The sequence below is a fragment of the Lipophrys pholis genome (genome assembly GCF_963383615.2).
Source record: "Lipophrys pholis genome assembly, chromosome: 11".
In the NCBI taxonomy this organism is placed as follows: Eukaryota; Metazoa; Chordata; class Actinopteri; order Blenniiformes; family Blenniidae; genus Lipophrys; species Lipophrys pholis.
This window is the reverse complement of record NC_137631.1, coordinates 2,564,087-2,577,316: the sequence shown is the minus strand read 5'-3', so window position 1 is coordinate 2,577,316 and position 13,230 is coordinate 2,564,087. Positions and strand designations below refer to the sequence as shown.

Sequence of the window (13,230 nt, the reverse complement as noted above, 5' to 3'; positions counted from 1 at the left end):
GAAATATACTGTGCAGCTCAGTGAATAATCATACAGTGCTGTATCTCATGTGTACAGTATGTATTGTAGAAATGATGGGATCATTTGTGTGATGTGTCATGATATTTGCTGGGTTTCTTGGTGCAGGAGGCTTCCAAGACGGTGCAGCCTCAGCTTCTGGGTCGTATCATCGCCTCCTTCGACCCGTTCCACGCCCCGGAGCGGAGCCAGGGCTTTTTCCTGGCTCTGGGCCTCTGCCTCCTCTTCACCGCCCGCTTCCTCCTGCTGCAGCCCGCCATCTTCGGCTTGCATCACCTGGGCATGCAGATCCGCATCGCCCTGTTCAGCCTCATATACAAGAAGGTGAGGAGAAACCAGCTTTTTGTAACGGGCCTTCCTTTTTGAAAAAAATTGTAAAACTGTATCTAATCTGTTCTAAATTTGTCACCACAAAGATTCTTTCAAGGTCTTTTTGTTTGACGGTGGGGGTGGGGGGGGGGTTATAAAGACCGCGGAAGGGTGCGTGTGTGCGTGCGTGTGTGTTGGTTTGAGGAAGTGACATCACAGAGGGGCCACATGTACATTGCATACAGGTTTTGGTCTCGGGCTAATTGGTATTTCTCAGTTAAAGGCCTACTAATATAACACACAGTAGGCGGAATACTGTTCAAAAGTGCGTGTAGATCCTGAAAACTGCAACAGTGCAAAGTTTTGACACAATAAACACAAAACCCTCCAAAACACATGCATCAACAACCACAATGAAGTGGATTCTTCTTTCACAAAGTTTAACATTAAAACCGGGGTCAGAGCAGCAACTTTCCCTGCAGCTCTCACACTGATATGACGAGGAGACAAAATGTCTGAAAACAAAGTTACATTCAGTCGGTCAACGTCAGAACAAAAAAAAAGCACTGATAACACGCTGGCTTGTTTCTGCCTCTGTGAGACATTTTAGGCTTACTCCAGTGTTTTTAAGTGAAAACCGCAAACTTCTTCTTTTCTAAAACACTGCGACTGTACTGGAGGAAACCCCCCCCCCACACACACACAGGGAGAGCATGTATACTCCACACAGAAAGGTCTCTGGTGGATTTGAACCCTCACTATTCTCACTGTGAGGTGAGAGCGCCAACCACTGCTCCACAGTTCACACTACTGATGTAATAAAGCATAACAAGTTTGTCAATAACATTGAATGAATCCAGGTTGTGTTTGAGCTGTTCAGTCTTTAGAATTAAACAGCTCTTCTGCAATAAAGTGAACATTTACTGCGCCATCATCTGCATACATGGAGACATTCCTTTCTTACATACACATCTGAGTGGACCAAAAAGACAGTTTAAAGGAGCCTGAATGTTTACAGCAGGTGTGTCAAACATAAGGCCCATGGGACAAAACTGGCCAGCAAAAGGCTCCAAACCGGCCAAACCACCAAGCAAATTGTACGTCATTGTACAACATTTTACTGTAGTTTGCACCTGAAGGTTTCAGTAAAATTGACTTTATGTTGAGATTGGAGTCATTTTCTGCAGTAATTGCTTGGTTTTGTGAAAATATCGACATTTTCCTTACATATATTCGCACCACAACAAAAAACCCTCTAAAGTTTCAATTTAAAAGTGCATCAGTGGGCAGCTGAATTACAGCAGGGGTGTCAAACTCAGGTCCTGGAGGGCTGCGGCCCTGCATGTTTCTATGTCTCCCTGCTTCAGCGTGGCTGATTGCAATGAGTGGCTCGTGATCGGGCTTTGTGCTGAAAGTGGTGATGAACCATCAGGACATTCAGTCGTGTTAAAGAAGGGAGACGTGGAAATCACGCAGGGCTGCGGCCCTCCAGGATCTGACTTTTTGACCTCTGTATTACAGAAAGACTGCATCCACTCGTGGCCCCACAGGAAAATGGAAATTTTTTCAAATTGTCACAAGACAGATGCGTTTTCAATCAGTGTTATGTAAACAGGGCTTTAGTCTTCTTTTTAAAGTGGTAGGATGGTGTAAACATTTCCTCTGTGTTCTACTAGTGTGACCGAACATTCCCAGCATTCTTCTCACACGTGGACGTCCAGCATGAAGACACTGTCAGATCGACGGGTGGAAGTGTACAGAGTGTCACTGACTCCCAGGACAGGAAATTCAACAGCCTTCCTTTGAAGTGACCCCTGACCTTTGACCTTTGACCTTTCAGACGCTGAAGCTTTCCAGCCGAGTCTTGGATAAGATCAGCACGGGTCAGCTGGTCAGCCTGATGTCTGCACACCTCAACAAGCTGGACGAGGTGAGAGTGCAGAGAAATGAGAAACACACAGGGCTGTCAAACAAAACCGGCTATAGGACGGTTCAGCCTGGCTCATGATACATGGCTCATATACTGTATAAATACATTTATATATATATATATATATATATAAAATCATTTTCTTTATCGCACAGAGAACAAGCCGCGATACATCGAGTATATTCGATATATCGGCCAGCACTAATCGCATGTGTGGTATCTGCAGGATTACTATTACGACAACACATCATCAGTAGAGTAAAACTAACCTGTCTCACAATTGTCCATTACTAGATAGTCCATTATTAGATAGATAGATAGATAGATAGATAGATAGATAGATAGATAGATAGATAGATAGATAGACAGACAGACAGACAGACTACCGAGTGACATCTTTCTAACTCAGCTGGTCCAAAAACGTCTCTGATGATTAAGTTGCTGGTGATGTACGCACTTTCTTTCTCCTCTTGATATTTTGTCAGGAACATATTATACAGTCTGTCTTACTTTTGTCATTTTGATTAAAATTTGAGAATCTCCAAAACACTGTCATCGCTCTTCCTCTCTTGCGTACCTCCAGGCAACGTTGCTGATGCATGACATCATGTAATACCTCCCAAGTTATATCCGGGATCTTTTACAAGTATGAGTAGTCTGTGCAGTATTGGCCCCAATACACGACACTGGTATCGGTGTATCCCTAATGACAAGTATAAACTGACAAAAGTTACATGGTTTATCGGTTTGATGACAGGACACGATTACATGAATAATAAGTGCAATAAAGAGACTGTTTCACTGTCCTGCCTCACCTGACTACACGCCACTGACCTGGATGTGGCCTGCTGAAGTGTTTTAATCATCATGTTGAAGCTCAGTTACATGTGGACCACCACAGTAGCTGGACGAGCTTCATTCGATCTCCAAAGTCAGGAGGCAGAGAGCGAGGGAACCTGGCGGACTTCAGTCAGTTGGCTGGAAGTGAGCCGAGGGTTCAGGCTGAGGGGGGTGTGTTAGTACATAAACAAAGTGCTGTGTGATGGTGCAGGAGGCAGCAGGCCGAGCGCCTCAGGGTGTCACCGAGCCGTAGAATGTGGAAACACTTTGTCAGACGCTCCAGGGGCAATTATCACCCGGCTCACATGTGACGGCTCGGGGCAGTGAATAAGAAGGGGCGGGGCGAGCCTCGTCTCCATGAGTGTGACTGGAGCGGTGGGGGGGGGGGGGGTGCTGCTCTCTGCTGCTGTTGTACCTGCATTCCAGTGTTTGACAGCCAAACATGGTCACCAATCCTGAACACATCGCCTACAAAAGGTTCAACTCTAATATGACAACAACCTGCTGAGACCTGCTCTCACTCCTCCAGGCAGTGAGGGCCGAGAGCTGGAAGAAAAAAGCTTGTGGTCACAGGTTTGAGTCCCAGAGCTGAGAACTTACTGTGGGCTCCTGAGCATGACCCCTGACCCCCAGCCCCTCCATAGGGATGGGAGTTCAGAATTCATTATATTTGTGACAATTGGTAATCAAATTACTGAAAATCTGTGTTTAATTATCGTTAGCTCATGTTGGATTGGGTTAAATGAGTTACATACAAAGACTCATTTATGTTAATGTTGAACCCTGAACATGATTACTGTTGAATTGCACGTAGGGCTGGACGATATGGCATTTCATCAATATCTCGATATTCCTAGGCCACATCATGATATGCGATATATATCTCAATATTTTGCCTTCGCCTGAAAAAGACACTTTTGATCAACACTTCAATCACACTAATATGAGGATTCTATATCTACATTAAAACATTCTTGTTCACACTACATTAATATATGCTAACTTAGATGCAATAAGAGGAAAATCACAAAAAAGTGAATTTTGGCAAAACAGCATTTAGTAAACAGCACAATCATGAAATTGTCATTTTTTCCTTTTTTACTCTCACGGGAATGAACAATGCAGGTAGAGCTTTCTCTGCTAAGTGACCAGGCAGATTACATCTTAGGTCAAGAGTGTTGATCAGTTTTTGTGAATCTGGATGTTTCAACCACACGAACTGAACCAATGTCTCCTGCTATGTGCGGTGGGTTACTGCGGAAGTTATCTCAGTATGTTTTGGACTATATTGTTGTACGGTATTGATCTGGAAAGGGAAGACGCCAGACTCAATGGCATCAGCGCCGGTTGCTCCGGCTTCTTAGTTGTTGTGGAACCGGCAGGAGATTTTGACGTTGTAGTTTCAGAGACTCTTTATTTTCCAGTGGTGGATTTTTAAATGGCGATATAATTTTGTTGTGCTGCTTCCTTTTGTGGCGACGCTGCTGCGGCATATGTTGCACAACACAGTTGTCTGTTCAAACATCTTCCTTCTTAAATCCAAACTTCCGCCATACGATGGATCCCTTTCTCTTTGTATTTGGAATTAAATCGTCTCCTTCCATCTTCAGTGTCTGTTCGCACATTCCGCTACCCGCTAGCACTCTGCTAAGCTAAGGTGTATGACATTCATTTTGTCTGTGAGAGCCGCCGGCTGCAGCCAGCGAGTTAATGCCCGCGGCTAAAAACTACAGTGTGAAACTCGAATACCCATATAGTAATTTTCTATATCGCACCGAGAACAAGCCACAACACATCAAGTACATTGAATATATCACCCAGCCTTAACTGAATGTGGAGCATCTGTATGTACAATATGGGTACATTCATACATGAACTGTGTTCGTAATTGTGTAATTGTGTAAACTGTTTTGATGTCCCTGTGTGAAATAAATCATCATTATCGATGTGTGTATTTTCCAGAGTCTGGGCCTGGCACACTTTGTGTGGATCACCCCCCTGCAGTGTATACTCTGTGTGGGTCTACTGTGGGAGCTGATCGAGGTGAATGGCTTCTGCGCCCTGGCAGCTCTGACTCTGCTGGGCATCATCCAGGCCTGGCTCTCTCAGAAGATGGGACCTCACAGGTCAGGACACATGTACACACAGGCTGACCTACGTCTGCAAGGCTTAGATTTTATAGACTGAGTTAAGGTGCCGCGTACAGCCCAGCGTGATCTCACTGAGACCTCCAAGAGTAACGCCACCTCCAAAAACCTTTCACTTAGTTTTGGTGCAGCAGTGCCAAACATACAGCTGGTTTTCTGCCAGCAGGTCATATGTCATTTGGAATGAAAATATGTCGGTGGGTGTTTTACGATGAGAAGTACAAAGATACTGGATATTTTGCATCTTCATGAACAAATCTATAACAGGCCATCACATTTTCTGTGATTCCTTTTCTGGTGTCAACATTTAAAACCTTTACTGCAGTATTACTGACACCTGTAAGCACTCAGTCACTGTTTTATTGAGAAAACTAATACAAATAAATCGAAGTTAGAGAAGTGGATTTGAGATTGAAAATTCGCAGGTTTGATCTCCACTGCGGACAGATCACCACTGTAGGCCACTGAGCATGACCCTTGACCCCCATCAGCTCCCTGGAGCACCGTAATGTGGCCTCACCTCTGCACCCTACAAATAGGATGGTCAATGCAAGAAAAGGAATTTAGGGTTTATTAGTATGAGCACAGAGAATGGTATGACAGCAGAAATACTATTTAGAAAGAAGAGTTGTAGCGTTTAATGTCCATGAGTAAGGAGTATCTGCGTTGCATCCTGTGTCGTGCATCTTGGTGGAAAAAGTCTGTATCTGATGGTGGTCATAAACTAGGACATTGTGGAGGGCAGAAAAACACTGATGAACCCTGAGGTGGGTCCTCACCAGAGACTCATAGAACACCTGCAGTATCATGCCACAGATGTTGAAGGACCTCAACACCCTCAGAAAATAGAGACGCTCGGTCCTTCCTATAGAGGGTGTTGGGGTTCCCGGTCCAGTCAATCTATACACCCAGATATTGCAATCGTCCATAATGTCCACACTGTCCCCCTGGATGGAGACGGGGGACACAGACACCCTGGTCCTCCTCAGGTCCTCCACCAGCTCCTCAGTCTTTGTCACATTGGGCTGCAGATGGTTCAAGTGACAACGTTGTCCACAGTCGCCCTGTACTCATCACCCCTGCTGATACATCCAACTACTGCTTCCTGACACACAGTCCTGCAGGTGCATGTGCTGCGGCCTGCCAGTCAGGTAGTTAACAATCAAGAATATGAGGGGAGCGTCCACCTGCATTGATGATAGCGTCTCACGCAGCAGGGCCGGCCTGATGGTGTTGAAGGTCCTGGAGAAGTCTAGAAGCATGACTCTCACAGTGCTGGCTGGTCTGTCCAGGTCCAGATGTGGTTGAGTAGACAGATGGTGACGTCTTCTATCTCGAGTCGCGGCTGGTAGACAAACTGTGGAGAGGGTCTAGGTGAGGTTTGCCGAGGCTCCAGAGCTGCTCCAGGACGAGTCTCTCCAGGGTCTTCATCATGTGGGACGTCAGCACCGACAGTCTGTAGTCCTTAGATCCAAACCTACGTGGTGTCTTCGGCACAGAAACGATGCAGGACGTCTTCCACACACTGGAGACCCTCTGGAGACTCAGGCCCATGTTGGAAGAACTCCACAGGACTGGAGGGAGCAGGTCTTCAGGACCCTGGGACTCATACCATCAGGACCTGCTGTGTTTGAACAGCAGAATCACCTCAGCTGTGTTCTAACATGTCCCAGTGTGTCAGCCTGAGATAAGTAGGTCTAAGCAGATAATGACCAGATCCACATTATATTGACTCAAAAATGATGGAGGGGGTGAATACTGTATATAATCATTGTACTTGTACATAATCCTGATAGTGAGGAGCAGTTCTGACATCGTCCATACACTTGTATTGTATTTCCACCTGTATGCACTGTATGCTAATGACCCTCCTGTCTCTTCGTCAAACTGTGTCCTGTGAGCAGGGTGAAGCGAGCGGGGATGATCAACCGGCGTCTGGCTCTGACCTCAGAGATCGTGGAGAACATTCACTCTGTGAAGGCATACGGCTGGGAGGAGGTGATGGAGACCATCATCAAAAACATCAGGCAGTACGACACCAAAGCACACCACAGTCAGTCACAGTGTATTGATTTGGGCAGATTTCCAGTCGGGGACATTTTCACCCAGTTAACTGAAATAGTCACTACAATGTAGTGACGACAATCCTTATTCTCCATGAAGTTAGGACACTGTTCTAAAAATAAATAAACATAGAATGTATCCATCCATCCATCCATCCATCCATCCGTCCGTCCATCCATCCATCCATCCATCCATCCATCCATCCATCCATGGGTCATCGGGTAGAAGATAGAGAAGTTTGTTTTAGCAGGACAGAGAGGAGAAGAGGAGCTTAGCACATTAAAGGTAATCCAAGATGTTTCCACATGCTCTTACTTGGGTAAAACTAGTATCCTTCCTCCTGCATGTTCTACAGATCTTCTTCTGGTAGCGCTTACCTTCTTATCCAGCCAGTTCAGCTTTGTTCTTTTCACACATTTAATCGTTGGTTGCGTCCACAGTTCCCTCTGCAGCTCCAGCCTGCTCACAGTCCTGCAGGACCTCTTCCTGGGTCGAACATGTGTAATGAGGATCCTGCAGAGCTTCCTGATGGTCTTGTTCCATAGTTTCAAGCTTCTCTAGGATAGCCAACAAGAATTCTTCGCTCTCTGAGAGTAGTGGAAACAGAAATCATCAACCTGACGCAGTCTTCAACAATTATTTTGAATATTTAAAATCATGACTTTTCATCATTGATTTAAATTGAGGTGTTACTCAGTGAATGTACTTTATGCCTGAGTGGTCCGCATTTTGAGACCTCTATGCTTGGTAATCTTATTTTGGGAGATCTGTATGAAGCAGAAGCGACCAGTTCTGTCTCTTCGTAGTCGCTCAGGTCAGAGGTCCTTCACAGTCCTCGGGGGAGTCGTAGATCCCACCAGGACCAGGGGGGTTCTTGCATTGAATGCCGAGCTAAAGTTAATGGAGTTAGTGATGGCGTAGTTCCTCTGATGTTCCAGGAGACTCAGCACAGTGTGGACAGTGATGTGACATGAGTGGACCTGTTAGATCTGAGGGTGAATCGGAGAGGGGCGAAGTAGTGGGATGAAGGAGGTGGTCCCATTGAAATAGTCCCTTCTCTTGAAGTTCCATCAGTCAGTGGGAAGAAGATGTCCAAAATCCCAAAATGAAATTAGAGCGTTAATACTCAACAGAGTATGAAATATTTGTGATTCCATAATAATATTTTTCAGGGAAAAACGATTCACAATATAATTCTGTTTCCATTTCTCTTCCTCGCAGCTCGCCACAATACTTTGAAATGTCCTGTGTTTCTCCCATGATGCTCTCTGTTCTCAGAGACGAGATGACGCTGACGAGGAAGATCGGCTCTCTGCGCTACTACTACAGCGCCGCCTACTTCTTCTCTGCCATCCTGGTCGTTGTGTCGGCCATCGTGCCGCACGCGCTCAGCAAAGGCATCATCCTGCGTCGGATTTTCACAACCGCCTCCTACTGCATGGTGCTGCGGATGACACTCACCCGCCAGCTGCCCGGCTCCATCCAGATGTGGCACGACACGCTGGCACTGGTCAAGAAGATCGAGGTAGGCCGAGAGGTGAAGCTGAGGTGTGAAGGACCACGAGACGTAGAGATGATTGACGGTTTAGCTGCGGTCCTTCAGCAGCTCCTAACAAATCCTCCATGATGTGCCGCCTGTGTTTGCTCCTCAGGAGTTCTTGATGAAAGAAGAATACAGAGTTCTGGAGTACAACCTGACCACCACGGAGCTGGAACTGCTCAACGTGTCTGCTTCCTGGGACGAGGTTGGTTTTTACTTGTTGTACCCGAATTCAACACCTCATGTTAACGTGAGAGGTGTTGCAGCTGCTCCAGGTAGTTGCACCTGAACAGACTCGGGGTGATCCTGGTGACTCAGGCTCCGTTTTCCCCGACATTTTCAAGTGAAAATACCAAACTTTCATTGCATTTTTGTGGATTTGTTTACATGACGATGGTGCTCAGAGCCACTGAAAACAACTTTTTGAGGCTGTGTTTACACAACAACGAAAACAAGTGTAACCCCAAAACCTTCTGTGCGTTTGGCGTGTCCATTCACTGACAGCGGTGCTCAGAGTCACTGCAACCGCCACTTTATCACACCGGCTCCCCAAGGTGGAACTTTTCATTGAGGCTCCCGATTCCCTCCGCAGAGACGGCCGAATACAGTGTATTGTTCTCTGAATATATGTGTGGTTTTATTACAAAAACAAGCATGAGCGCCACCTCGTGGCCTGGCATGCTTCCTACATCATTGTCTGTGTCTGCCGCTGTCATGTAAATGCAAAACATTTCTTTAACGGATAGGATGTTGTCTCTTGGAGCGTTGTTGTGTAAACGAGGCCTGAAACATGAGCTCCGTCTCCATGGAGACGGCGGAAATGCTTGTTACAGCTCGTGCGCACCGAGCCGCAGTAAATAGTTGTTCTTGTGTGAGTAGATGGACAAAAACAACAATGGCGGCCTGCTGAGTGGCATCACTCCCAGTCCGTCTTCTCCTGGGACTTGGTAGTTGTGTTCTGTGCTTTCACACCAGGATAGTCCGGGGACTCGGTTCGATTGGTGAGGTGAAAATGTTCAGTCCTTCATCTGGTTGGTTTGATTTCACACTGCACGTTGGAAAACGTAACGCAATTACAACAGCTGCTCTTTTGGGGGCGCTATCGCCCGAAACGAACTCTGACCAGAGAGGAAGAAAAGCTCATTAAAAGCAACAACACAAAGATACACTGCCCCCTGCTGTTCCGACGAGGTGCAGCCGCTCCTCTCCATAACAGGAGAGGAGGAGACTCGGCAGGAGCTGGACGCTGCTGTTTAGAATGAGAAAGTTTTACAAACTGTGTCACAGAGAAGGAAGGCTCAAAGCTTTGCTCCGATGCCTGAAATGTGTGGGTCTGAGTATGCTTTGCCGTACCGTACCGTCCCGTACCGGCACATCCTGCTTGATGGGAACAAGGCTCATAGGTCTTCGTCCTCCTGACGCTAGGAACCCTTGAAAGGCCAGAGCCAGAGGACATGAGGAACGTCCAGGCTCTTAGTGTAAAAGCAGGTCAGATAAATACGAGTGCCCAAGACCATTAAGACATTTAAAAACTAATAATTAAAGCAGACAACTGCGATATGCAGTCTTCAGACCACACAGTATATCAACGAACGTCTTCCTCACTACTTCTTTGCAGCTTTTGCTTTTTCTTCAAATTTTGTGGCGTTCAGAAAAGTAACAAATTATTTGGTGATGTACTTTCTTTAGTACGTCAGCTGAAACATGTGGAATGTATAGTTTTTCACAGTTTTTCTCTTCAGCTTAATGTCGTTAAATGTCTGTTTCTTTCTCAGATTGGCTTTGATTAATTCTACTTCGCTAGCAGTTCTCTCAATAAAATGGCGTGAGCTCCAGTAAAAAAGCCTGTATAAAAGACAAATCATGCCAATGCTTTCTTTCTAAGTTACAGTTATGAGAATTATGTGTGAAAACCATGATGACTTCAAGGACAAGAATGATGGTGGAAATGGGACAATAAAGCCAATGATTAGTTCAGTGTTCGTCAGGGCGACTCTCATTCACCACAATCACTGAGAGTGGGTGGTTTAATCTTATCTGAACTCCATCCAACAGGTGTGATTCACTGATCACTCGACACCGTGAGAAAAGCAGCATCCAGCAGCCTCGCTTTTGTCCTTCACTCTGCATAATTAATTACCAAACCGTGCTGGGAACTGGGAATCCCGCTTTCAAATCACTGATTCTCCCCTGGTCTGCTCCTCTTCCTGGAATGTGCCACTCACAGAAGAATGGGGGGAGCTGACGGTGTGGACGTCAGCTCATTAGAATGAGAATCATGCCGGTGTTTGCTAAACAAACACCACATTAGAGGCACGGTGACCCATAAACTGTCAACAAGGTCATTAATCAAGACGAGACTCTTGCGAGACGTGTCACCCATGAATCTGTACCGAGGAAGTGGCGTTGGGCCTTTGTGGGGTTCCGGGTGGGCTTCTCCTGTTTGTGGACCTTCGCTTGTTTCCCAGAGCACTTGTGACGTGGTGTCACTGTGTCACACTCACTCAGACCCGGAGCAAAAACCACCAACCTTCCATCGCATGCAGACACATGTACGCCTGAATCAATCAGTGAGAAGCAACAACTTTTACAGCAATCGTTCATGTACTGGAACATTTTAGACTTTTGTGGCTTTATTTCTGTTTACTTAATGATGGTTCTACACGATAATCTAAGACTCCATTTACACAACAACATTTCATTGGAAAACGCATCATTTGCCCATTTGAGAAAAGTTTTGCGTTTGTATTGCAACAGTTTGAAAACAATGTCTGTCTCGACAGAAATGCTGAAAATGATGTCGTTTTCATGTTGGCACTGTTGGCTGTTTTTGTAATGAAAACACACGCAGAGAACAATACGGTATAAACATTAAGAGTGGGAGTACGCTGATGTTCTAGTAGACAGACCACCAAGTTTGATTGTTATTACGGTGACCGTCAAAATAAAACAACCAAGCCCAGGAGAATATGGACCGGGAGTCAGTCTTTCTTCTTTGTTCTGATTGTCTCTACTGAGCATGTGCAGAAGAACTATTCACTACGGCCGGGTGCTTGTCAGTTGTCGCAGATCTTCCACCGTCTACACGGAGCAATTTTCAAAAAGTTGTGTTTTCAGTGGCTCCGACCACCATTGTTGTGTGAACAAAAACCGAAAACACTTCTAAAGTTTTATGTTTTCACTTGAAAACGACTCGTAAATAAATGGAGCTTAAGTCCTTCGGTAACTGGTCAGCCTTCATGAGGTCAATGAGAGATTAGAAATCAAAAATCACCTTACATGATGGTGTTTAAAGTGAAGTGGTTTAGTGTTTAACGCCGAGGAGCTCGTTCCATGTGCACTTTGCAGTTTGCTCCTGCTCATCTGTTCAGGTGACCCTGCCGTCACACACTGTGAGCTCGGGTCAGGGGGTTGAAGGTTGATAAAGTCCTATGAAGTCTGGTTTTCTTGAATGTGGTTCATGCTTGTCGACTCTTTCACCTGCCTTCACCGTGTTGCCTAGCAGAGCGAACAATTGTTACCAAAATAAGTGACGACATTTTGAAAAAAAAGACGAAAAATTGATTTAGAATATTCAATATTCTAAATCAATATATAATATATATAATATTGCTTATTGGCTGGATTTTAGGTGAAACCAGGAGCTGGTTGTGTGCAGAAGCCGTGTCAGGCATTTTAAATGATCTTCATCAGACAAATCTCAAGAAACTAAAGAAGCAGCTTCTCACACCCATGTATCGGACCTTTTGTGTTTGTTAGAGTATTTCAATGTGAAATGATATTTCTGGTTATTACTCTTTTAATGGTGGGTACACAAGGAAGATGCATTTGTGGGATGAGTATATGGATTGCTATGGCGTCGTGTTGGAGCCTCTGGTATCTTCAGAAGTATGTAGTGGGTATCTGCTCCTGAATGTTGAATTGACCTTGATCAGGCCTCAGCCCACAGATTTCTGTACGTACTTCACTACTACACAGACTGACTGTCTCTGACATTGGACTCTCCCCGTAGGGAATCGGAGAGCTCTTTGAGAAGATCAAACAGGAGAACAAAGCCAACGGGCACCTGAACGGAGACGCAGGACTCTTCTTCACGAACCTCTACGTCACTCCCGTCCTGAAGAACATCAGCCTGTACCTGGAGAAGGGCCAGATGCTCGCGGTGGCTGGATCCACAGGGTCTGGGAAGGTGGGTCGGAATCCCACTCACATGAAGCGTTGACGGGACTGTGCAGTGATGCAGTGGTTAGCTCCGTCACAAGACGGTCTGGTTTTCCTTCCATCAAACCAAAAGATAAATAAGATGTGATGATATAACTCATCACCAATTCGTCAAGACGCACCGGAAAGAAACAAAGCACTTTTTACACCACCCAATGAGA

At 45.6% G+C, this 13,230-nt stretch overlaps 1 protein-coding gene across 1 annotated transcript in view; it reads left to right on the top strand.

Moving 5' to 3' along the window:
- The window catches only part of cftr (CF transmembrane conductance regulator), a 68,187-nt gene that overhangs the window by 26,910 nt on the left and 28,047 nt on the right, over window positions 1-13,230 (top strand). The window contains exons 4-10 of the mRNA XM_080475717.1: window positions 127-342; window positions 2,168-2,257; window positions 5,060-5,223; window positions 7,149-7,274; window positions 8,587-8,833; window positions 8,961-9,053; window positions 12,861-13,037. Coding sequence (XP_080331843.1) covers window positions 127-342; window positions 2,168-2,257; window positions 5,060-5,223; window positions 7,149-7,274; window positions 8,587-8,833; window positions 8,961-9,053; window positions 12,861-13,037 — 1,113 coding nt within the window. The remainder of the gene's footprint in view (window positions 1-126; window positions 343-2,167; window positions 2,258-5,059; window positions 5,224-7,148; window positions 7,275-8,586; window positions 8,834-8,960; window positions 9,054-12,860; window positions 13,038-13,230) is intronic.